The 25,372-nt window shown below is 42.1% G+C and overlaps 1 protein-coding gene across 2 annotated transcripts; it reads left to right on the top strand.

The window, feature by feature from the left end:
- Positions 1-3,953: 3,953 nt before the first annotated feature.
- Positions 3,954-18,121, top strand: NXT2 (nuclear transport factor 2 like export factor 2). 2 transcript variants are annotated; one of them, XM_054075702.1, is made up of 4 exons: positions 3,954-3,974; positions 12,377-12,463; positions 13,589-13,733; positions 14,798-18,121. In XM_054075702.1, exons 2-4 carry the CDS (start codon positions 12,446-12,448, stop codon positions 14,974-14,976), a joined length of 342 nt encoding a protein of 113 aa, XP_053931677.1. In that variant the 5' UTR covers positions 3,954-3,974; positions 12,377-12,445; the 3' UTR covers positions 14,977-18,121. The 2 variants fall into 2 exon arrangements, with proteins under 2 accessions (XP_053931677.1, XP_053931676.1); XM_054075701.1 differs by lacking the exon at positions 3,954-3,974 and adding an exon at positions 9,972-10,042.
- The last annotated feature ends 7,251 nt before the right edge of the window (positions 18,122-25,372 follow it).

The following is a 25,372-nucleotide window of genomic DNA, read 5'->3' as shown; positions in this document are numbered from 1 at the left end:
GAAACACAAGCATCTGTTACAAAATATTGATTTGTGCATCACCTTTTAGCCAAGTAGGTTAATTGAACGGTGCTTGGGGAAATTATTTCAGATGCAATCTCTGTCTAGTATTTGTCTTCAAAGAGCTGATGGAATTGTTTGACATTTAGCCAAGATAGCTGCTAGCACTGGAGCTTGAGCAATGAGGCTGTGTAACTGAGGCAGTGATTAAAGTAACATTTTGAAGAAACTTTGTTCATTCCCTATTCAGGCAAAACAAAGGAGCCAAAGGCCAGATCTGGCTTCCGTTAGAGTTAGTGAGAGTTTTGCCATTGTTTTAACAGTTGATTGTTGAAATATGGACATTTTAGGAAACACTTGGTACCATTGTCCTCGCAGTTTAAATTAACATAAAGTATTGGACTGTCCTGCAAGCTCACCTATATTTATAGTGGTGTTTTGTATTGTACATGCATTTTGTACTCATGTTAAAATAGTTTCCTTTGGCTCCAGGTTTTAGTAGAAATTCAAAACCTAGTCTGGGTTTCAATCAACACTTGGCAGCCACTATGCTTATTTACCAAATAATATGTTGTCTCATTAAAATAAGACAACATATTTCTAAAACTTCACTTTCTTAAATACTGAAGGGGGAAAGAAGGAACATTTGATGGTTGAATCCCACTTGAATATTCCTAGTGGCTTACATTTATTTGTAAAACACTCTGGAAGAGACAATAATACAACAAAGCTTTTTTTTCTGTAAACAACCTCTTTTCTAAAAAGTACAGTGTAAAATGTTTATGAAATTGTAAAACAAGGGATAATTGCTGCAAAATAATAACAGCCTCCCACCATCTGCTGATCTGTATATCTGTCAGGAACAATCAACTTAATTGAAGCATTGAAAATATAATCAGAAAAGGAGGTGATAAGTGATTTCTGTTTCTCCTTCCTGTGGTCTGTGTTTCCATATCTCTTGTCTAAGTTTTCCACAGACATCAAGTTGGCTTCCAACTATCTTTCTTCAAGTATTTGTGAAGCAAAAGGTATCTGTCAATGTTTTGGGGAGGTAATGCTTATTTTGTGCTGTATGCCACTCAGTATAGTCTTTCTTTTGGTTGTCATTATTCTATCACCATTAGTAAGGTCATCCAGGCTTTCATATAGCCCATTTCTCTCTGGCCTTTGGCACCGCTTTGCTCTGCCCACACAAAAGACCACAGGATAGGACTGCTCAGTGAGGATGAATCTGTTGCAGTGAAGATTTCTGTTCCTCTAGAGAATGAATATTTGTATAGAATTAATACACCCCACTGATTTAGTTTGTTGATTTCATGAAGCTATAAATGAGATACACAGATGAAGCTTATGGAATGAATGCTAGCAAGCTATTAAGATAGGCAGGTTGTAAAGTCCAATGCAACATTTTTTCCTGTATAATTTAACGAGTAACTCAATAGATATAAATAGATGTACTGGCTTTGGCAATGAAATCTCACTGTTTTCCAATCAATGTGTCATAATCTATGTAACGAAGAAGTATAAAACAAGTTCCATTTTCCCTGAAACAATTTAGTTGTTTATGTTTCTGGTGAGAACCTAATTAATCTACTTTTGAGTCACCTTTCACCTTTGCTATCCACATTCCTAAAGTGCAAACAGCGAGCTTGATTCTTTCCTCACATTAAGAAAATCAACCACATTCCAACTTCATTGCCTTTGCTAAATAATTCCTAATTAGTCTGATGTGAGATTAAAATTATTGGATCATTGTGTTCAACGCTGAGGAGACACCACTCTATATTTCAGTGAGTTCATGCACGCTCTCAGTGTGGTTTATTGTCTAATGATGGAGAGGAGTTTTTAGCAGAAGATGTGCTGACAAGCATGACGTTAACAAGTGTATTTTCACTATATCGATGCTATCCTGTTAAAAATGGGATAAAATAGGTATAAATTTAGATAAAATTTGGCTTCCAGGCAGTCAGATACACTGTCAAGAAAGATTTCATATGTATGTAGTGTTGAAAATACCCTCGCCTGTCTAACTAGAAGAGCTCCTATTACACAAACTGGAAGAGTGTTTAAAAAGCACTACAATCCTATTGTCATTTCTACTCCCTGCTTGATGACTTGGCATTACAGCTCATCCGTGCTCACCTCTCTTCCCCCATACCCCTTCTTATCCCGGCCATAAACTCCAGCTGCTTACCTTTGCTTGCAAACTGTCACTCGCAAGACCACTTTGATCCATTATAACTTGCCAGGTATACCGAAGGTAAGAAGGGGTGGAATCTTCAACAGTTTTAGTTAATTAAATTAGCTCTGTGAAAGGTGAATTTGATAATCAGAACAGAGCGAATAGATAACACAGAGAGCAGGGAAAGTACTAAAGGAAGGTCTGCTGCTTCCGCTGCTGCAGGGCTGTTGTGCCACCTCAGCTGGTCATAGGACCACAGCTCGGAAGCACAGATAATGCCAAATCTCTTACAGTAGTCAGGGAGTAAAACATTTCATACAAATCTGAAGGTTTGTGCTCCATTAATAATCATATGGGATCTCTGTAACTCTCCCATTTATAAAAAATTACTAGTGACAAAACTCTTTACATCCAGCTGGAAGTACGTGGTTCTTCACTGGAAAATGATTCCTTGAACAGTCACGGTGATGTTTGGCCTGGAGAAATATTAGTTAGAGCTTGATTGTTGCTGCTAACCAGTTAATTGTTGTGGCCTACCTACTGGTGCCCAGCAAATGTAAACTGAGCTCAGAATCTGCTACAAACTGACCTAAAAATTTCAGGCAGCATATAAGCCATAATTCTAGCCCTGCAGGCCTTTCTCATCAGAGTGACCTTGGCTCAGTAGGTCTATTAACTCTGCAGTGTGGAGGGGTTAGTGCTCCCTCTATGGCTGATCCAAAAATTAATCATAAAAAATTATTTTTAATGAGCATTTATTTTAAGCTAAATTAGATTGTTCTTAAAGATGTCTCTTTCTTTCCTGAAAGAGAAACAATACTGGGAAAAAAAACAGACACCTGAAAACTCGGAAGGAAAATTGCTTTGACCGAAAATGTAAAAATTCGTTCACAAACAAAACTTTCTTGGTTTTTGTTTGTGTTTCTGACTTTTTAAAAAAATGCTGCTTTTATTGAAAGTATCGATGGAAAAGGAACTAATTTTCCAGCTTCTCTTGCCTCCGCTTATCTGATATTCTGGCCTGGACAGAAGGAGGGGACAGTGATGGCCATAAGTCTAACAGTCCCATTTTTTTTCCAGGTTCTGCTGGACCCTTAGTGCAATACAAAACCGGTTTAGAAGTTGTGCTTTAGCTCAGATTTTTCCATCTAGTTTTCCATAAGTTGGGAAGCAAAATGCTACTGCTATTTGAAATTAAAGTTATCTTATTCTGTTTCTGAGCCTGCTAAACATCTTCTAGGGTGAGGTCTAGAATTGAGCTCACTTTACTGGTGCTCCAAAACTGGAGATGCTTCCCAGTGTTTTATGTCTTTTTCCTCAGAATGCAATCTGCTTATGTAAAGGCAACGTGTGTAAAGGCAACATATGTAAAGGGAAACCAGGACACAAGACAGACATTCCTCTTTCCAGGCTTTAGTACTAGATGGAGACAGGAAAAAGGACCAGCTGAACTACTGCAGCTACAGTGCCTGCAGCCCCGATGAGAAATGTTAATGGAGTGTGCTGGTTTGCTGCACACAAGTTAAAGAAAACCATGGTCACGTGCTGCAAGTGTATAATAAAATCCTTCCCGGCTGACGTGTATGGTGCCAGGCATTGCAGAGGTCCTTCATACTTCAGATATCTTGATTATAGCTGCTTGCAACATTTTTGCTTTGTTTATACAGGACACAACTGGAAGCTGATACTACACTGCTCGATGATACACCGCTGCAGCCACGACCAAAATTTCAGTCTAAAATTTTGAGATAAAAGCACAAGTGCGTGTAGAACTTCCTTACAAGCCTTAAAGGTGAGACTATAGGCTCTCCCCCTTTAGTATATAAATATGTGTGCACATATATACGCTTTGGCTATCAGCTTGTTACATTTAGCTGTTCTGGAGTCTGCTGTAATACAAATATGCTTACCTGGCCAGATCTTCATGAGAACTCAAATGATGTTTCATTACCTACTGAAATGGATAGGCTTTTAAAATGTTTTTAACTAGCAATTGTGGTGACAATTTGAACTGACCTGTTCTGAAAATTTATCCCACTAGGGAGTGCTTTGACATGGATTAAAATAGAACAGTTATTTGCGCTTGATCTCACTGTATCCCAGTGGAAGAGTTATCACTTCAATATAAAGAAACTCCTGTTTTTCTCTAAAAAAACCAAGAGGGTTATTTGTCAGTCTCAGAGTCATTACATTCCTCCAGTTCTGGTATGACAGGAATTTGAGGTGGAGTGGTGCATAGTCCAGAGTCCCCATAGGATTGTAACAAATAGAGATTGTGTCTTTTATGTTGAGAATGAACTGGCCAAACCAGGCCTCCTTATGTCCACAGTAGTTTAATAAATCCATACTCCAGCTTTAGCCGTATTCTTGTATCCAACATATAGGTTAATGTGTGAATGTGCTGAGCACCTGAGACCCACTCCCAGTTTCCACTAAAATCAACAGATCAAATCTGTTGGGACAAATATGAACACACTGCATCTTGTCGCAGTTTGAATTCTACTTTCACTATTTGATCATAATTTGCTCAGGATCAAAATAATTCACACTAAAAATCTATGCATTTTGTCAGTGATTGTGAAATTATCCAGCATCTTGCTATCAATCTTAGTTGATTTTAATTGATCAGCTAAGGAAAACAAAAGAATATCTGGCCTAACCCAGGTGGCTGAATGCATTTTTGCAAGCTTAGTGCATTAGTGCTCATCATTAGTTATGATATTTTGAGTAAATTTGACTGAAGTTTTAAAGCAGTCACTTTGAAGAATTACATCGTCTCCATACAGATATGGAGATACGTCATCCTATTTAATTGCGATTATGATTTTAATTAATTGTTCTTAATATCAGCTATTTGGGAAAATTTCCAGCAACTGATAATTATAAAGGTTAGCATTATCGATTGTAGAATCAAAAATACCCCACATATCTAATTTCATCTCACGGTGGTAATAGCTGATCCCAGCTATTTCAACAAAACAACACTTTTTGCCTCCAATTTTGTATGTAAGATCTAAATGAACTCCAATTTTCCCATCCATATGGTAAGTGGGTGTAGTAGCGCTGCATATTCTAGGAACCATCTTCAGATGTAAAGGTATTTTGACGAATCATCTTGATGTAAACTGCTTGAACTTTGCATGGGAGTCAGTGTCGTTGCTGCTGAGTCACTCTGGTATTTCTATCTTACACTGTCCTTCAGGAACAGAAAGGATTGGAGAGCAGTGGTAAGGATTGGGGAGCATGGCTTGAGGAACTGGAGATAAAGGCTGAGAAACTGTTAGGAATTTCTGGGCTTCTAGAGAGAAATTGAGTTACACTTACTTGTTACTTGAACTAAATCCAAATGCATATTCAGGGAATATTTGGCCAACACACAGTAGGGCTGTAATTTGTTCAACGCAGAGTGGAAATTCCATCTCCTCATACTACTGTTAAGAGTTAAACACCCAAATTAAAGGCTGGCTCAAGGGAAAACAACTGAAGGAGGAGTCTTGCAGAAAATCTTTGGTATGTTTGAGATGGACTCCTTTATTTCCTCTGCAACTGATGTTTTCCAAGCAGAAAATGTTATGTCAGGAGTCAGATTTAGGTTAGTGTTCAACGTTGTTGCGCTCAATCAGCAGAAATGCCAGCAAAATGCTACAAAGATTCCTAGTAGCTGGGTTGAGTAAAGAAATGAGAAAAGGTAAATAGAAAGCCTCATTATTCCACTAACATTGTTTGGAATGGTACTTAGAATCGTACATTTAAATAAATTGTTTCATATAAAAACTACTTAACTGCTTCCAAGCATGGTAATTCTAGAATAACGGATTAGCAAAACCTGAAATTTTATGGAAATAACTTAGTGGAAGAAAAACTGTTCACTAGAAAGCTCTTTACCTAAACGATTCTTGTCTTCTTTTAAGTAATAAATCTGCAAAGAATAATTTCTCTCTAAAGAACTATGTTGAGTCTACTCTGATATGCTGTGTTTATCCAAGAACCCACCAATTCCGTTCCTTGGTATAATTCCTACCCATTTGCACAGGACAGCCATCAGATTTTCAGGTCCATCTTGGAGCTTTTTAAGAAAGCTGGCTTCAAATTTACTACCTTCCATTCCTTGAGGACAGAGCCTACTGTAAATTAATTACATGCCACAGCTAGTATGTCCTTCAGGAGCACATAACCTGCCATACGACTTGTCACTGCTTCTTTTATGGATTTGTTCTAACACCTTTAGTGCTGACATCCCACTTCTATGATAGATCATCCTTTTCATTCCCTTTTAAGAAAGGCTCTAATATAAGATACTTCATAAACTCCTTTCATGGCCTGTTATTAAACGTTCTGGACTTGCATTTATTCAGACTATCCCATATTTCTAATGTCTCTAATAAGTTTCCACACCATCTGCAACTTATTTTACATTTCTTGCTGCTCTTAGTTTTTAATTAAATCTTGAAGTGGTGGTTGTTGGGTTTTTGTTTCAATCTCTCTCCCAAGAAGTTTAGATCTGAATACATTTTGGCCACTGTTGTGAGCCACTAAGTGCCTCTTTCCTTAGTAACACATCAAATCAGGTCTTGCACAACGCTTGGTGTTAAGTAAGAATTTTTCTTCTTGATGTTTCCCCCAATTAGCTGATCCCAACAAGAAGTTTTTACTCAAAAATGATATCCAAAACTTTCTATCATCTTCAGAAGTAGCTGAGAATGAAATTCACACCCATGCTTTCAATTCATCTTCCATTTGTCATGTTACTCCACTGACTAATGACTGGTGCTAAGGCGGGCAATAGGCATAAAGAATCTCCAAATTACCTACCTTCCTAATTTCCAGTGAAGAATCTGCAGTGAAGCCTGCTGAAAGAGCATTCTTCTAACGAACTGTTGCCAAAGAAACTACAATGATCCCACTGTGTCAAGTATTTCAGAGTGAAAAAAAGTATAATACATAGAGGAAAATCCTGACCTGACAGGAAGAAGGCTGGTGAACTAATTAGCTACTTCAGTTTCTACTGTTTCTAGTTTTATTCTCTATGTATTACATCTTTTGTTGGTGCAGCCATTGACAAATGAGTGTTTAAAAGTTTTTCCTCAGAGATGTAGTTTAATGTGTTTGAAAGATACAAAGATCTTTGCACAATCTGCCAGCAACAAGGCTTGTGCTAAGCCAGCTCCTCTTCCAGGTTTCGCAGATGCACGTGAATAAATGAAGAGGTAATGCTTTTACAGATTTCTCATTTCTATTGTTTGGTCCAGATTGTTGACAGTCTCTGTGATAACGCAAATATTACTCCTTCAGTTCACTAGGATTTACAGTGGTCATTTCTTACAAATCTGATCTATAGAAAAGGAACACGACGCTACCTTTTTAAACATATTGTCACTGATACGATAAGAATAAACATCAAATAGATAATGGACATATCAGATCAGACTCATTCTTTTTTAATTTTATGCTGATATATCTGAGAAATGAGTAAAGATGTTTATATGATGAAGGTAAAAGATTAGAACTGCAGTTTCCAGGTCTCCATCTGTCTCCCTTTGTGACCTTGAACAAATCATATATATATATATACGCCTTGCTTTTTTATTTGGAAACTGATCATCATTCTTTGTATGAGAGAGGTTTTATAAAGTACTTTTATTAATTTCAGGCAAATGGATAAGGGTGATGTAGCGACCCTTGAGATTCCAAAGGGGAGGATGTTTGAACTTTTGCATGAAGCAGTCCTCACAGAGCAGTTGTTAATTCAGCAGGATATGCTGTTTCGTAGTGATACAACTCCTACACAGCCGTGACAAATGAGTATACAGCTGACACCGCTGGATGTGATCCAATGTACTAAAGGGCACAGCCTCAGATGCCCTGACCTACACTCACTCATCTCCCAGCAGTCCTGTCACAGAGGGAGCTTTCTGTTCCCAGGGTGTTTATCACCTTCAGTATACGATTTCTTTCCACGCCACGGATAGATGGGCAGAGCCCAACTGTATGAGGTTTAACAGGGCTTAGTGTCAAGTCCTGCACCTGGGCCATGACAACCCCACGCAATGCTACAGGCTTGGGGGAGTAGGAAAGTAGGGCTGGAAAGCCATCTGGCAGAAAAAAAATCCTGGGGTGCTGGTCGACAGCAGCTGAACATGAGCCAGCAGTGTGCCCAGGTGACCAAGAAGGCCAACAGCATCCTGGCTTGGATCAGAAACAGTGTGGCCAGCAGGAGCAGGGAAGTGGCCACCCCTCAAATCCTGTATTCAGTTTTGGGCCCCTCACCACTACAAAGAGATTGAGGGGCTGGAGTTCATCCAGAGAAGGGTGTGGAGCTGGGGAAGGGCCTGGAGCACAGGGGTTAAGGAAGCAGCTGAGAGAACCAGGATTGTTTAGTCTGGAGGAGGCTGAAGGGAGACCTCATGGCTCTCTGCAGCTCCCACAAAGGAGGTTGTAGTGAGGTGGGTTTGGTCTTTTCTCCTGAGTACCAAGTGATAGGATAAGAGGAAATGGCCTCAAATTGCACCAGGGGAGGTTTAGACCGGATATTAGGAAAAAATCCTTCACCAAATGAGTTGTCAAGCTTTGGAAGAGGCTGCCTAGGGAAGCGGTGGAGTGACCATCCCTGAAGGGATTTAAGACGTGTGGATGTGGTGCTTAGGGAACATGATTTAGTGTTGGAGTTGGCAGTGTTAGATTAAGGGTTGGACTTGGTGATCTTGAAGGTCTTTTCCAACCTAAATAATTCTGTGATTCTATGACGCTATGATGATATTTAGCAATTAATTGCAGACCTCTTGAGTCCCATCAGGTCTTTTCCTGTTATTCACTACATGATGAAGATTTATCCACTCAACCTTTCACCTTCGCTTGTTCCTGGAAAACAGCACTAGGTTCCTTTTGCGCACTTTCCCACTTCTTCTCACACCAGGAGCGTGAGTCTGGGTGCATTCTGTGACACAGCAGCTGGGGATCTCAGGACATCTCGGAGCGACCACAGCCACAGGGAGGAAAGGTGCATGGAGGAAAAACACAGAGAGATTAAAAAATTAGGTAAAATCAGGCACATGGTGCTTATGTACTGACCTATTTTGACATCCAGGGTCTTGTAGACACAGCGTGCGGTACTTGTGACCACGTTACCTGTGACTGCACGTTGCACTTGTGCCACCGGCTGAGTACCTGACACGTGCCAGGGTACCAGAGGCACCTGCATCCTTGTCTGCGTTCAAAAGCTCACGTGTAGATCACTGAAACACCGCAAGCCACTGTGGCAAAGTATGTATGGCTTCTCCATCACTTTCACTGCCGTGGAAGATGTGGAATTACCCAAACTCATGGGGTTTTTTAAATCCATAAAAATATTGATTCATTATTTCACAAGCAGCACAAACGGACAGCTGTCTCTTTCCTCGCACACGTCCTGCTTGGTGTCAGACAGCAAACTGCAGGTGGTTGGTTGTTAAGCCATGGCAGAGGCTCCGTCCCTGCAGGGGTTCAACACCTGCAGGTCAGGTTTGGTGGCCAGGGGGGTGCTGGGCTGGCATCTGCACTTGGGGAGCTCAGAACAATTTTCAGTGATTCCACCGGGGCCTTGGGCAGCCTGATCCAGCGGGAGGTGTCCCTGCCCAACGCAGCGGTTGGAACTGGGTGAGCTTTGACGTCCCTTCCAACCCAAACCATTCTATCAGTCTACTCGGTAAATCACGCCCACCGACCCCGATCCCCTTTCTACGACGGAACCCGCGGCGGCGCTCGGGGCCGTGGCCGAGACCTTTTGGCGGGGACACGGCAGCAACGACCGGAAGCGGCGGTCCCGCGCGCCGCGACATCCGGCGCCGTCGCGCGCGCGCCTGGGTACTCATGGCCGCCTCCGTGGTGAGTGCCGGGCCGCGCCCCCCTCGTCCCTTCGCCCCCCCGTCCTCTCCCTCCCGTCCCTCCTTCCCGTCACCCTCGTCGTCGTCCCCGTTCCCCCCTCATGTCGTCCCCCTCGTGTCGTGTCCCTCCCCGCCCTCGTCCCTCCGCGTCCCCCCCTGTCGCGGTGCGGAGGTCCCGGGCCGGGCAGCGCCCGTGCGGTGGGCGCCGTGTTCTGTCACCAGCGCCTGGCGGCCGGCGGGTGGGCCGGGCCCTCGGAACGGCCCTTAGGGTTCTCAAGGGTTGATTTTTTCCCTTTGACCGTTGCTTTTCTGTTAAATGCTTGGAGGAAAGCAGGGGACGGACTTTTTACAAGGGCTTGGAGTGATAGGACGAGGCGGAATGGCTTTATATGGGAAGGGGGAAGATTTAGATTCGGCATAAGGAGGAATTTCTTTACCATGAGAGTGGTGAGGCCCTGGCCCAGGTTGCCCAGGGAAGCTGTGCCTGCCCCATCCCTGGAGGGGTTCCAGGCCAGGTTGGATGGGCCTTGGACAGCCTGAGCCAGTGGGAGGTGTCCCTGCCCATGGCAGGGGGGGTTTGGAACTGTATGGGCTTTAAGGTCCCTTTAGCCCAAACCATTCTGTGATTCTGTGAAAAATTCCCGAGTGAGGGGGTCAGGCACTGGAGTAGGAACCTGAGGCAACTGAGATCTCCTTCCTCAGAGCTGACTGCAGACTGGGCACCAAGCAGCCCAATCTGACTCTGGAGTGGGATCAGCCTTTGGAGTTGGCTGTGCTTGGATCCGGGATTTGAGCCAGATGAGCTCCACAAGTTTCTCCCAAACAAAATTCTCAGAATTTAGAAGCGCGTTCAAGGGATGGTTATAAAGAACTGATCTGGAGTATGAAAACTAGCAAAGCTTGTTTTCCATGTGACTGATATTACTGGTACCCTAGCAGCTCGTTCCAGACAACTTGACAGAACTACCACAAATGCTGGTGTTTCTCTGGTGCTTTTCCTTAAAGCCATTCTGCCTGTTTGGCGACGGAATGGCGATGTGTTTGGCTGCTGGTTAGGGACCGTGTCTGTGCAAGTGTGCACTGGTTGAGAGGCCCATCCGTCTGCACTAAACAACACACTGGGATGAGTTTACAATCACTGTGTCCTTAGTGGGACTCAGTGTCTGGTACTCTGTCTCCCACTGCAGAAGAGTTTTTCGTGGCACTTCATTGAGCATCATTAAGATGACTTTGTTGTATTTGTTTGGAATTCGCCTGTGGGCTCAGAAATTGCTGGAGAAGATAGGAAGGTGAAGAGCAGGCCCGTGTCCTTGCTGAGAGGATTCACAAGAATAGTATGTGGTGACGTGAGAGTATTTGTTTTTGTGGACTACGCAGGGATTAGTTGATGGGCCAGTAAGTATTTTGCAGTATGGAGGTTTCTCTGAATTTTCTTGCCCTACTGGAGAATTAGTGGTAGTTCTGCCAAGAAAAGACAAGCGGTTAAATTGTTGCAAATACTGAGAGTATAGTTCTGAACAGAGTAATAATAAGCCTTAAATAAAACACTGTAACAGAACCAAATGCAGTTTTATCACTGTATTTATGGGAAACTCAGAATTGCTGCTTTCCAGGATGTCACAATTCAGGGTCTGTAAGGGATCAAGGGCCAAACAGCTAAGCAAAGTGAGCAAATACCTGAGTGATATCCCAGTGCAGTGCTTTGACAGCACAGGCAGTTCCCTTTGGATGAATAAAAATGAGAGATATAAGGAAAATGATGAGATGTGAGAAGTGCTTGGTTTTTTTACCTGTGAATGTAGCACTGGAGTGATTGATACTGGAATACATCCAGTGTGTCTCGCTTTCATTTTTATATATGCAGTTATATATGTTATTGCATTTTATATATGTGCATATAATGGTATTTTTAAAATGACACCACGCTGGCAGTGTGATGGGTTTCTTGCTAATTTTCGGCAATGTGTTGAAGAAATCTTGTTCCTTAACTTTGTTTCAGAGCAACCATTGCCACAACAAATATTTACACTGAATGCTTGCATTTTCACACCACTTTCAGACAGCTGTAGCCCATTTTTCAATGTAAATATTTACAATTTAAGTACAATAAGTGTATCAGCATTCAAAGGGAATCCTAAAACTGTAACCTGGCTAAAAGCTGGTACCTCCTGCAAGTAGGAAAGGAGTTTGGAATCAATTTGAACATTATTTGACATCATTTTTCAGTGAGGCTGGAAAAGGCCAACTAAAATGACTTGCTGGAGAAATTGTAGAGATGACCAGGTTGCATAAAATCGCATAACTTCAGTAATTTGGTGTGATTTCTTCTCTTCAGGATTTCAAGACCTACGTGGATCAAGCTTGTAGAGCTGCAGATGAATTTGTCAACATTTATTATGAGACAATGGATAAGAGAAGAAGGGTACGTATATATTTTGACAACAGTGAGAACTGTCTCGTGCATTTTCTGCTTCCTTTTTTAATGACCATTACACTTGCAAGCCCTGGGAAGTTGGGTGCCATGCATAGTCTTTGCCAGGTTGAGGTCCCTGTTCCCCTTAGGCTGCCCCATTGAGCGAGTTTGTTACTGTGCAGCTTTCTTGATTGTTGAAGAAGACCTTTGAGACGGTGCCTTAGACTTCTTCATGGTAATAGTTCAACTTGTGTCCAACTGTGTTTTACACGTACAGGATTTGGTCAGCACAGGCAGCTAAAGCATGCTTTATTTGTCTCTGAGGTCAGGATTTAGCTTATTTTTTTCCAAACTTCTTTCATTAGCAGTTACCCCTTCTGTTTCTGGGAGGCTTCAGGAGTGCCTGAGGATAAAGCAGGAGCAGCTCTATCTGCCTCTGAAACTCTCTGTGGACCACATTGATGTGGTATTGTGTATATTTACGCCAAAAGAGAGCTGTGGAGACTGCTCTTTGGAATTTTTAGTATACTGTAATTTAATAACTCTCCATTATGTGAAAATATCAGCAGTTGCATGGTACTTGATAGTCACCTTGTGCATGAGTTGGTCAGGCAGAGATGTATCAACCAGCTGGGCAGGTACTCTGCTGTTACAGCTTATGAAGCATTGGGGAATTCCTGGTCTGCTACTGCCAGTAGATGTCTTTTTTTACTTTCCATTGTTCCTGGTCTTGTTAACTTTCTTTTTATCTGAAATTGTACTTTCCTGGCTTAATCTGTGTTGTGCAACCCCCGCAAAAAAATCAGTGATAATTTTCGCTGGGAAGATAGCACCTTTTGCTAGCGATTTGTTCAGTTCTGTCACTGGATTTAAAGGAATCTCATTAGTGTTTAAATTTGGGTGCGTGTGAGTCACTATGCAAGTTACAAAGGAGAATGTGTTCCAGTTAGTTTTAATTCTTAGTCAAGACCACTAATTGTTAAAAGGAGCTGATATTTCAGGACGGCATTTTACCAAAGTTACAGAAGGAATCAGTAATTCACTACATAAAGATTCAAAGAACATTCTTTTGTAAGTTGTCCAGTGTACGTGTTCACACATTTTCCCTAAATATGTATTTTCATAATCACTCAGGCTCTATCAAGACTTTATTTGGACAAAGCAACATTGGTTTGGAATGGTAACGCAGTGTCGGGGCAAGAAGAACTGAACAAATTTTTTGAAATGTTGCCATCTAGTGAATTCCAGGTTAATGTGTTGGACTGCCAGCCTGTTCATGGTATGGTTGTATTACAGTTTATTTATTTTCCAGTCTTTTTATATCTGTTGAAATTGAACTGCAGTTATAGTAGTGCTTAATGTTTCTTTTGGAACAAGCTTAGAGAAAGTGCTGGGGGTTGAAGTGCCAAGTTCTGCATAAATAAAGCACAAATCAAGAAATGCAGCAGCCCCACACTTCTCAGGTCTGGGAAAATATTTTAAGGACTTTTTTGTTAATGTTATATTCAGATGTGATGTTTTTTCCTGTATTGAAAAAGTCTGGCTTATGAAGTTGTGTTGTCCTTGACAATATCTAGGAGTCAAGAGACGTCTACTGTAGTCTCTGATGCTGACCTGCAGTATAATGTGGAATAATTAACCCGCATGTGCTTAGATTTCTTTACATATGGAATAGATGTTACATTCATTAGATTTCTGGTTAACAACTGCTAAAAAAGGCTTGCTTAATTGAGAAGTTAATAAATTGCTGCTAATAGATATTCTGGGAATATAAGTAATGCGAAAGCCTATGGTCAAGCACACTTGCTTTGCTCTGCTGTGAAAAAGACATAATCTGTAATGGGGAAAAATAGTATGCAAGTTGCTAAATACGAATATATAGATCTCAAATAATGAGAGTTTATTCCAAGCGAAAAATCAAGTGTTTGTTATAGTACTCTAAAATGAACAGCACAAGATTAAAATAGGCCATTAGGAAGCAGTGTTGGCAAGTGAAAGCACCACTGTCTGTATAGAAATGATGCAACAAAACTGTATTTTCATGACTGTGTAACCAGTTGTTGGCCTACAATTGGTATGAGAACGGAATGAAACTTCTGGCACTGGAACAGCTGCCCAGGGAGGGGCTTGAGTTACCTTCCCTGGAGGTGTTTAAGGGACAGGTGGACGAGGTGCTGAGGGGTATAGTTTAGGGAGTGTTAGGAATGGTTGGACTCGATGACCCAGAGGGTCCCTTCCAGCCTAGTGGTTCTATGAATCTATGATTCTTTGTACATTTCCTACTTCTTTGCCTGTTAGTCTTCGTTTGAGTTGTATTCTTTATACTTTTTCCTCCTCGTGAAGAGCAAGCCACTCAAGGCCAGATGACAGTCCTCGTGGTGACAAGTGGGACAGTAAAATTTGATGGTGACAAGCAGCGCTACTTCAATCAAAACTTCTTACTGACAGCTCAAGCCACACCTGCCAACACAGTGTGGAAGATTGCCAGTGACTGTTTCCGCTTTCAGGACTGGGCCAGTTAGTGAGGATTGGCTACAGGAAGTGACCTCTCATTCGACAGCTTGAAGTTAGCTCCACACATGAGAATGATCGCTCTTCGTGTTGCATCTCCCGTTATGGAAGGTCTGCAGATGTTTCAGGGTTGATCCCAATGACCATGGGAATAGTGGTAAACTTAAAATGTGAGAGGTTAATGTGTTAGCCAAACCTAATAAAATACTGAAGGCAGTGAGCTGTGTTGGAATCATTCCTAAAATGCCTTACATGCAGCTGTGCTGCCACTTCCAGACTTCTTCTATGTAATGCTGAAACTCAGAATTCTTTTAATGTACAATTCTGACCAAACGTATTTTTCTTTCACCTTCAAAAGATCTGTTTTTACAGTAGCATCTTCCCTCATTTAAAGAAGATGCTTGTGATGTGTAGATAGAATTCTGAAAGCTCCCTGCTCTTGGTTATAAGAGGCTGGGAAGTTCTGACAGCGATTTCTGCTGTTTGTGAAAGCAGCAGATACAGCTCCTCAGTGCGTTTAATCTCCCAAATAATCCATTGGAAAGCTCATGTTACCTTCTCTAATATGGAAGGACTAAACTCACCGAGTTTCCTTTTGGCTTGGGTTCCTCAGGCCTTGGTTGTAGTTAATGTACACTGATTCGTATGTAGGGTGTGCTGAACGATTCAGCGCTCCTATGCCAACAGTTCTTGTCACAAGCATGTGAAGGACTTCAAACTGATTATTTTTCTTTTGAAATCTTACAGTGTTTGAAATACTTCAGTTATATAGTTTGTTTGCTTTAACTGTTATTTCTGTTGCTATGAAGTTTGTACTGTTTTTCTCATATTCAGGCTGCAAGTTTTGAATCCTTACCGTCTTTTAAGGAAGCATTGTAGTAAAAAAGTGGCACTGAAAGTGTGTATTACTGTGAAGCCTTCAATTTTTATCTTCAGTACTGTTATTCAGAACAGGTGCTTTGATTATTTTCAACATTGAAGAACAGCTCTGAACACAAATACCATATTCCTCTCATGCTGATTTTTTACTGTACTTTTCATGTTGTTTTTAAATAGTACCTTTAATTATTGGTTGGAGGGGTGTGTCTTGCTTTAAATTTGCAGTTTAAAGCTTTCAGCTGCTTTAAAATAGTTTTCAATACTGCAGGTTAAGACCGTCTGTCTTAACTTGGGAACTAAAGAGTAAACCTGAGTATCAGCAGATTTGTTTCAAACTGGTACACTACTAAAAGCAGTATGACTGCAGCTCACTTGTCGTTATGACTGAAATCGGGAGAACTGTGAGAATGAGCAATATCTAACTTGTGCTAGGTCTGAAAGCATCTGTAGTTTGCTATGTGATCCCACAAATAATGGGATGTTTAGGTGGTATGTGTGCGTTTATTTACTTTTAAGGCACTCTAGTCTTTATATCAATAAGTTAGAATTGGTAGCCTGTCTCTGTTCAGAAGCTGTTTATGTTCTGAACTGTCGTGTAACAATTTTTCAGCCTGAAGAATATGAATTCCTGCAAAATAATGCAAGAAGTCTGGAATTTTTGAAAACTGTAAATATGTTATTTCTGTATGCAGTGAAGAAAGGTTTGCTCTATTTATGTACTTTTTGTTCCTAAGCATATGCAAAGTTCGTAGATTTGTATTTCTTTTACAAATTTAAAAAGAAAATGTAACCCTAAGCTTGCCCGTGCCTGGTACAGCATTGTTGAACTGTGGCACTGCTGTGGGGTGTTTTTCTCTATTTAATTTGCTGTTGATTGTGTGAGTAGTGTTACAGCCCTGCTTTGCACACACAAAACAGGCTTCGACTTTTGACATGCAGTGATGGGTGCAACTGCAGCGTTTGCTCGTAGATCTTTGAAGGCAGCCACCAGAACATATACTCACAGCTTTACCTGGTAAGCTTGCCCTGGGAATAAATACTTATTGGATATTTTTATTCAGGTTTTAATTTATATAGTAATTTTTAAGCTTTTTCTAGGCAGATATTTAGAATATATGAGGCAATGTTTGAATCAGATGTTATTCTTCTGAAATATTTTCATACTATTCACTTGCATTTCAGGCTGCTTTTAAATCTGACTTCTGCAATTACTAGTAAAAAAAGCCAAAACAAACCAAGATGCCAGCACTACCTGGAACACTACTTAGAAGCTTGCTAAATGGCCTAACCAGACAAACCCAGTTTAACCTCTTACTTAGTGTGAGATGTGTCACACTACTTAGCGTGAGATAGGTTTGGAGAGAAATTTATTTGAACACTGATGCTTCAGCCTAGGGAGAAGTGACAGGTGTGTACTGCCTGTTTCCGTCATCTTAGATGAGGATCATTTAGGCCGAGTCAGTACTGCCGAGATTAGCGGTTGCTCTTCATAACTGAAAATGCTGTTTAACTAAACATTTTTAAGAAGCATGTGAAGTGATAATGTAGCTGTTGGATTAAATCAGTGATTTTACAACTGAGTAATTAATGGCACAAACATAAAATCTCTTCCATACCAGGTGGAGAAGGTAGGGATGCTGCAGCTCTGTGCTGCTAGTTAAAACTTCTGTGCTGAAATCACCAGAAGGGAACATGCAAATGCTTTTTATTCCATTCGGTACAAAACCATCTGGCTGATGTAGTAGTCCCTCTGCTGGCTCTGCTATAATATCTGTAATTTACAGTGGGCATCTATAAAGTGAAGTTGTTTATGCTCTGAGGTGTAACCAGGAGTTAATATTGCCATCTTTTGCTGTTTGTTACTGAGTAACTCAAGTGCAACTGGTCAGAGAAACAGGCAGCTGAAGAGCTGAGCACTTCACATACTAACTCGCAGCTACTGAAGACTTGGTAGATCTTCCCTTTTGTGTACGTTCCCTGTATTGTCTTTTATCAGTTGCTGGTTTTATGTCGCTTTGTTCTTTTGGCATACTGCAGTTAAATTGACTTAAAATACTTGTGCTGTTTCTTGGAATGGAGAAAAGTGATTTGTTGTGATAGGTTTGTTATGTGTACACTCGAACTGATTGGAGAAAAGCACATTATAAAGAAATGCTGTTTTATCAGTAAAGTAACTTTCCACAACTGAAAATATTTTGTAAGTTTTTGAAATTGTTTACAACCTCTTGTAAGATTAATAATTTAAAAAAAAAATATTAAAACACAACTCAAACCCCTGCCTGATGTTCTGCCTTTTTTTTTTATTCTTAAAAGTTATCATAATTTGTTCTTATTACTTTAAAAGTGCCAGAAATAATTTGTGGCTTCTTTGTGCTTACTACTTGTGTTGTAGGTGTGAGTTACATGCTCTGATGGTTGCAGCACGGTTCTGGGGCACTACATGACAGGCTGGCTGTGAGCTCTTTGTCAATGCTGCAGTAAAAAAATAGGTGTCTGGAATAATAACCATATAGCAGATGCCTCACCAAGAGTACTGGCAAGCTGTAAATGGTATTGAACTGGCTAGAGGAACAATCTCAAATGGATGTTTCCCTCTAAAACCTACTGACGTTTAGGCTGCTGTCCAACAAATACCTGGACAAGTCAGACAAATCTTGTGCCACATCCTTGGTTTGTAAGTACTTTCACTGAGAACATGTTGCTGTTCCTTTGCTGTTTCTCTGCTAAGAAGAGAAACAATGAAACGCTCGAATAAGGGATGGTTCCTGTGATAACTGGTGATTTAGTCACTTTATTGCTTTTTAAAACATCAAATTACTAATGAACGCTTACATAGTGTAGAAAGCAGCTTTTAGTTGCTGGCAACAAAATAATGCGGCTGCTAATGTGAGGTCAACATTTGTGTGGAAACAGCCATCACTCTAGAAACATGTTCTAGAAACAACACCAAATCTATTGTACAATTCTTACTGTGCTTCAGGTGCTGATTTCAGTGAGGCTTTGCAAGCCGTCATTGTAATTGTTCTGAGCAAAGCTCTGACAGCTGATGCAGTGTAAAGGTTTAGGAACGTTGGGAAAAATAAATCATAGGACCAAAACAGAAGATATTTTTGCATGTGTGCTGAAAGTGAATCCAGAAATTGCTCTTTCAATATTCCTCCTGAGCTGAAGAAGAGAGTAGTTACGACTTTCTGAACAATCTTTTCTTTTCTGATTTGAACTGAGAAGAAGTAGGTCATTAATAGCTGAGCTTATTCCTTCAGAAGGCTGGGTTTAATAACAGAAATAAGTCTATCTTGTTATCTTTTGTGTCCAGTGATTGAATGGACTGTGGAGACTACGTGGCCCATTTGCCCAGCAACAGTAGTACTGTAGCCTTAGAATATACTATTGACGGTAAAATCTTGTTGGATTTCAGTGGCTGAATTTTGTGTTCTTCTGACCTAATTCTGTTCAGTTCCAGTGGGTTTGCAGCTTCTTGTTTTTCAAGGTTTCTGACGAGTACACGATGTATTTGGCTTAGTGAAACAAACAGAAATAAATTAAATGCTGCTGGGCTTACTACTTATTTGTTAAGACCTCTGTATGCCACAATATAAATTCCCTTCGTGTGTTCAAGTACTTTGGTGTGTGCATTCATGCCAAAAAAGTAAGAATGAACTCAATGTGAACTTAGATTACAAGCTCTGCAGTGGAACCTTCTGTCAACTGCAGCACGTTCCTAGGTTCTGAGTGTTTAAAGCACATTTTTCTTCAGAACTCTGTGTGTTCATGCTGAATCCTTAGGTTCATCTGGATGGAATGATCCGCAGGGGAATTGCGAGTTCTTAGTAACTGAATTTATTAGGAGGCTTGAATTCCTCATGGACTGAAGTTTTGCTACTCCAGAAGGCTTAATTTTGTTGTGTTTCTCCCTGTCGTGGGGCAGTGCTGCTCAGCAGGGCAGTCTAACCTGGTTTCATAGGGTTCCTGTTTCCAGCTGAGCTCTGTGGGTGTTGCTTTCACTGGAGAGTCCAGGAAACGGAAGGCTTCACTCCAGTGGCCGATTCTGTTGTCAATTAGAGTCCCATAAGACTCACCTCCCCTGTCTAACTATCCCATGGTACACTTCCCTCTTTAATTTAAAGGAATTTAAAGAAGTACGTGGACTATAACAAGAAATGGTTCTGTGTGTTTCGAGGAAAAAGATAAAATGTAAAAGAACAACATACTGAAAAATATTCTGTCTTTACAGTTAGAGGTTCTGCATCATCTTGACAGTAACGACACAAATAAACAAGGGGCTTATGATTCTAAGTGGAATTACAACTTGTGTCGTGGTATCCACTGGTTATTACTCCCTGATGACTGCTCAGATGTGAGACGGGTATAGGGAATAAAACCAATTTGTATTTTGCTGCTATTATCTACTGAAGCACCATGAATATTAGAAAGGTGTGAATAAACACAAGTATACAGCCAACTGAATTTGTGTATTTAAGTATTTGTAGATGCATATTGTAGTGAAGCATATCTCTATATATGGTGTATATCTTGTTCCAGTGTGAGCTACAGGTAGGCACGATGGTTTTATCTTATTTAAACATCTGGCTGAGCTCTAACTATAAGAATGGACAGTCTGATGTAAATCACAAATTACTACAGTTCACTGAGACCTTGTGATTCTGTCAGGTGTTGAAAGGTACAGACAGAACAGCAGATAATTGGCATTAAATGTTTTGTTAGTTACTTGGCAGGAGATCTTGTCCTTTCCTTATTTATGAACTGTGATGAAGGGTAAACTTTTCCCCAAGGGTTCCTACCTTTTTTTTTAGGTAGGACCCAAATATTGTACATTGCACTTACTTTGCTTTTCGAGGGAGGAAAGAAATGTATGAATTATGAAGCTGTGTAATGAGTGGTATTTATTGGACACTGATTCAGAGGGACTGCCACAAAAGTCTTTCAGATTTCTCTATAGAGTGAAGCAGTGGAAAGCAGTTGGCAGACAGCTGATATTAAATAAAACACGTTAAGCACATGTTTTAGTGTCCAGTGCATTGAAGCTTTAGTGTGTGCAATCTTTGCTGCTCAGAAAACTGTAACAGCCCTTTCCCGTCTAATCGAGCCACGTTCAGCAGTTAGCACTGCAGCTCCCCAAAACTTCCAAAGCTGTTAGTCTGTAATCCCTCCTGGAGGGCAGAGTCCTGCTGATGGGCAGTGGTCAGGCAGGAGGAGAGAAGTTAATCACAGAGGGCAGTTAAATAAAAGGGTTTGGATGTGCATGATTCCCCCTTTCTTACAGGGGGATACTGCGGTTGCAGTCACCTTAATTCTGATCATACTGAGGGAAATCCTCACTGAAAATCTACTACTGGGGCTGCTGTGGTGTAGTTGTCCCAGTATGAAAGTCCATTAGACAGTCAGCTTCAGCAACTTATATATATACACATGCGCATATATGTCTGTGTATCTTGCGTATGGCTCTTCAAAAAGTGCAGGTTGAAGATAGCATTTGTGTTTTCCAGAGATATAGTCTGAATCCCTGCAGGTGAGGGCAGCTGACTAGAACATGCACTATGTCTAACTGCTTGATAGGAGATATTAAGAATAATGGTGATGTGTTGGTTTCTCTGACATCCTCTTTTCTACACAATGCTGACTGCTACACTTCCCTTGCCGAGCTAAGGATTTCACATCTGTCTGCCAGCAGAGTGCTATTTTATGTACTCCCATTGAAATTGTTTCTGGAGCTTGATTTTTTTTTTTCCTTTTCAGTTTTTAGAGGTGTCTAGGTACTCACAAGATATTGTTTGATACCTAATGGCACTTCGTAATTTGGCCTCTGGATATTGCAGTCTTTTTCTACAATGACAAAGCTGAGTCGATAACTGCTGGTCCTCACAAGGGTTTTTAATGTTTAAACTCATCACTTCAGATATCCAGTTTACAATGATTCCCCACAGAGACACAATAGAGATAACATGCAGTAGTGGCCAAGCGTAAAAAAGAACTTAAGACCATTTTGCTCTTGGAAAGAATATGCGTGAGTGTTATAGAGGAAACCTAAGTCTAACAGCAAAATCTCCTTTGAAGTTAATATCAAAGCTGCTTTTTCCTGCAGTGTAGTTTGGATGAAACCCAAATAGTAATTTATACTGTGTAGTGAGCGTTCCTGGTGAAGGTACTGCTTCTTTGGAATTGTTCATTAATCTTTAGCTGAAAAACTCACCCCATCCCCAGACTGTTCACAGGGCTGGAACACCCGAAACAGCCTTTGCCTGCCTGGGTTGTTTGCGCAGAAAGCATTTGCTGTGCATCATTTCCATCTTCAGGTTTACCTCATACAAAGATATTCTTGGAAGAAGGAGGATGGTATCCGTGTGTGGAAGGATGGTATCGATGGTTTTGCATGTTAGTGTGCTCTGGCAAATCCACGGTGCCGAGATGAGGTATGGATACTTTCCTCAAGGGAACAATTTCTGTCTTGGAGCACTTTTTGCATTGAAAAATGCTGCCATGCGAGCTGGAACGATGTGGCTTGGATGAAGTGGGACCGGACCCTTCCACCCTGGTGCCCACCGATCCAGAGCAGCCGGGGGTCTGGAGGTGATGGACCAGGAACAGAACCTGTCAGGTGCTCAAAGCCCCACAGCGGTGCCGCGGCCCCAGTCCCGCTCGATGTAGAGGTGGTAGGGGTCATGCTTGGACTCCTGTTTCCTCGAGCGGGTGTAAGTCAGGATGAGCGCCCCGGCCAGACACCCGTAGAAGACCATGATGAGCAGGATATACAGCGAGCCGTCATCCCCTGCGAGCAGCGTCTCTGTCTCTGTGTGGTTCATAGGGTGAGAGCAGATCCAGAGGACCCAGTTCCTCCGCTTGGTTGAGACCTCACCTGTAGCTCTGCATTCAGTTCTGGAGTCCTCAGCACAGGAAGGACCTGGAGCTGTTGGAGTGGGTCCAGACGAGGAAATGATTTGAGTGCTGGAGCACGTCCTGTGCGAGGACAGGCTGAGAGAGTTGGGGTTGTTCAGACTGGAGAAGAGAAGGCTCCGGGGAGACCTTAGAGCAGCTTCCAGTGCTGAAAGGAGATCCAGGAAAGCTGAAGAGGGGCTCTTGATGAGGAGTGCAAGGACAGGATGAGGGGGAATGGTTTTCAGCTGAAAGAGGGGAGATTGAGATGAGATCTTAGGGAGAAATGTTCTGCTGTTCAGATGGGGAGGCCCTGGCCCAGGCTGCCCAGAGCAGTGGTGGCTGCCCCATCCCTGGAGGTGCTCAAGGCCAGGTTGGATGGGGCTTTGAGCCCCTGATCCAGTGGGAGGTGTCCCTGCCCATAGCAGGGGGTGGAACTGGGTGGAGTTAAAGGATCCTTCCAACCCAAACCATTCTGTGATTATAACCCTGTCATGCCTGGAATCCAGATAAAATGGCTCAAGCAAGAAATCCGAGGACCCCTAGACCTGAGGGGTGTCAGCCACAGCCTCACTGCCTGGTGACTCCGGGCAGCGCCTTGGAGCGTCACTGGATCACTTCAGTTGGAACAGACCTTTAAGATTATCAAGTCCAACTGTCAACACTGCCAAGCCACCACTAAACCCTGTCCCTAAGCACCCCAATCTACACGTATCTTAAATCTCCCCAGGGATGGTGACGCCACCACTGCCCTGGGCAGCACATTCCAGTGCCTGAGGACCCTTTCAATGAAGGAATATTTCCTTCAGTCTACATCTCCCCTGGCACAAAATAATCTGTTTGAAAGGTGCTACTGGAAAAAAAAAGATTGTGTAGAAAACAGCTGAGCAGCCCTGATGGCTGAGAGCAGGTGCTGTGCAGGTGAAGCTGCTGAGCACCAGCTGGGCTCCCTCCTGCCCGGGGAGGGAACAGGGAGAGAATGGAGACAAATCTCCATTTCACTCAGACAACCATGCAACCTGAGAGCCCTTACCAGGCTCCCTGAAGCACAGGAGTAAAAAAAAGTAAATGCTTGGGAAAATGCTGGTCCACCAAAATAAAGCCAGGAAGAATCTGGTTCCAGGGATTTCAGCTGCGGCCGCTCACCGGCCCTGTTGCAGAGCTCTTTGTGGCAAAGCCCGTGGGCTCGGGGAGCGCAGCCGCCTGGCAAGGGCTGTCACCCAGCTCCGTGCTGGCAGAGCTGCAGCGGAGCGCGGAGAGGGCCCTGGGCTGTCGAGAGGCTCTTCTGGAGAAAAGCAAGGAAGGGTTGGATGGAAGGGTGGAAGGGGGACAGGAGCCTGAGCCGCAGCAGCTGTGCAGGTCAGCCAGCCAGAGGCAGGGTCAAAAGGAGAAATCAAACCAGATAGTCATCACCTGGAGAGGATCTCTTCCTTGAGTGGGAAGGCCTGGAGAGGACTGTAACGTTAGCAGGGAGGTTTCTGGGCCGTTTCCCTTGTGCCTGTGCTCGACAGGGACTGAGGCTGCAGCAGACAGGCGAGTTCTCTTTATTTGCTTTTTTTCCCCCTCCCAAAACTCTGTGCCTGCAGTTGTGGTTTGTTTGTTTGTTTGTTTTAAATCCTGTGAATGCTCTGAGGCTTCGGATTTTCCCTCCTCTCAGTTTTTTTTTTCATCTGTTAACTTTTCAAACTCAGCTGTCATGCTTAGAACTGAAGGCGGCAGTTGCATGCGTTACAGATTCACAATATCGCAGCATTTCAGAGTCCCTTTTACGCGGCGCAGCTTCTTTGTCCGTTTCCAGGACGTGGCTAGGGCTGATTGTCGCATTCCACCCTGTTTTCTCCTCTTTGCTTTCAGGGAAAGGCATTTAGTTTAACAGCAGATCAGAATGAGCGCCCTTTAGTCAGGGCAGCTGGAGAGGCGACTCGGTGTGGTATTGACTCGAGCTTTTTTGTGTGCACAGCGTCAGGCGGGAGAGCAGTCCTGCTGGGTTAGGGTTTGTGGGAATAGCACTCGCTTTTCCATAACGTCTCTCTTGTATTCTTTTAAGTTGCTCCAGAAATAACACTAGTAAACTGGGATGTTTCTGCAACAATTTATTCTTCCTCCTCTTTTTATTTCTGGACAGTCACACTTGTTTATTTCGTGTTTCTCTATCACCAAAACATAACTGAGGAGCTCTGTAGCTGAAAGAGAGTTGTGAGCTCTGCTCCCCCCCGGCAGCAGTGCAATTCACAAGCTGTGGGATACGAGGGAGAGGTTGCTGACTGGTCCCTAAGCCACATTTCTGTTGTGTCTATGGATGGGTTTTTTTCTCTTACGAGTCATTTTACAAAATCATGTCTCTTAAATAAAGTTTTTGGCTCAGGTGTGTTGCAGGCATCTTTCTTCGTCATGACCTAGATGTGACCTACTGAAAGTAGGTGGCTGGACAAGGGAAATAAACCAGAAAATACAATAGATGACAGACTTTATTAGTTAGAAGGGTCAAATATCCATTTAGAATCTCAAAAGAGCCAAAACACAGAGTCTGATAGATTTTTGTTCACACAGTGCCAAGTTTTGATTTGCTTTTCATCATATGTTTGTTGTTGACATGAGCAATTTTCGTGTCATCTTTGCTCTGAAAGTAAGGAGTGT

Source organism: Cuculus canorus, chromosome 10 (assembly GCF_017976375.1).
Source record: "Cuculus canorus isolate bCucCan1 chromosome 10, bCucCan1.pri, whole genome shotgun sequence".
Lineage (NCBI taxonomy): Eukaryota > Metazoa > Chordata > Aves > Cuculiformes > Cuculidae > Cuculus > Cuculus canorus.
Note: the sequence above shows the minus strand (reverse complement) of the source record. Positions and strands in the feature narration are given on the sequence as shown.

Coding starts and splice junctions, on each gene's coding strand:
- NXT2 (XM_054075701.1), top strand. Junction 12,464..13,588: donor CAATGGATAAGAGAAGAAGG/GTACGTATATAT, acceptor ATAATCACTCAG/GCTCTATCAAGACTTTATTT. Junction 13,734..14,797: donor GGACTGCCAGCCTGTTCATG/GTATGGTTGTAT, acceptor CTCCTCGTGAAG/AGCAAGCCACTCAAGGCCAG.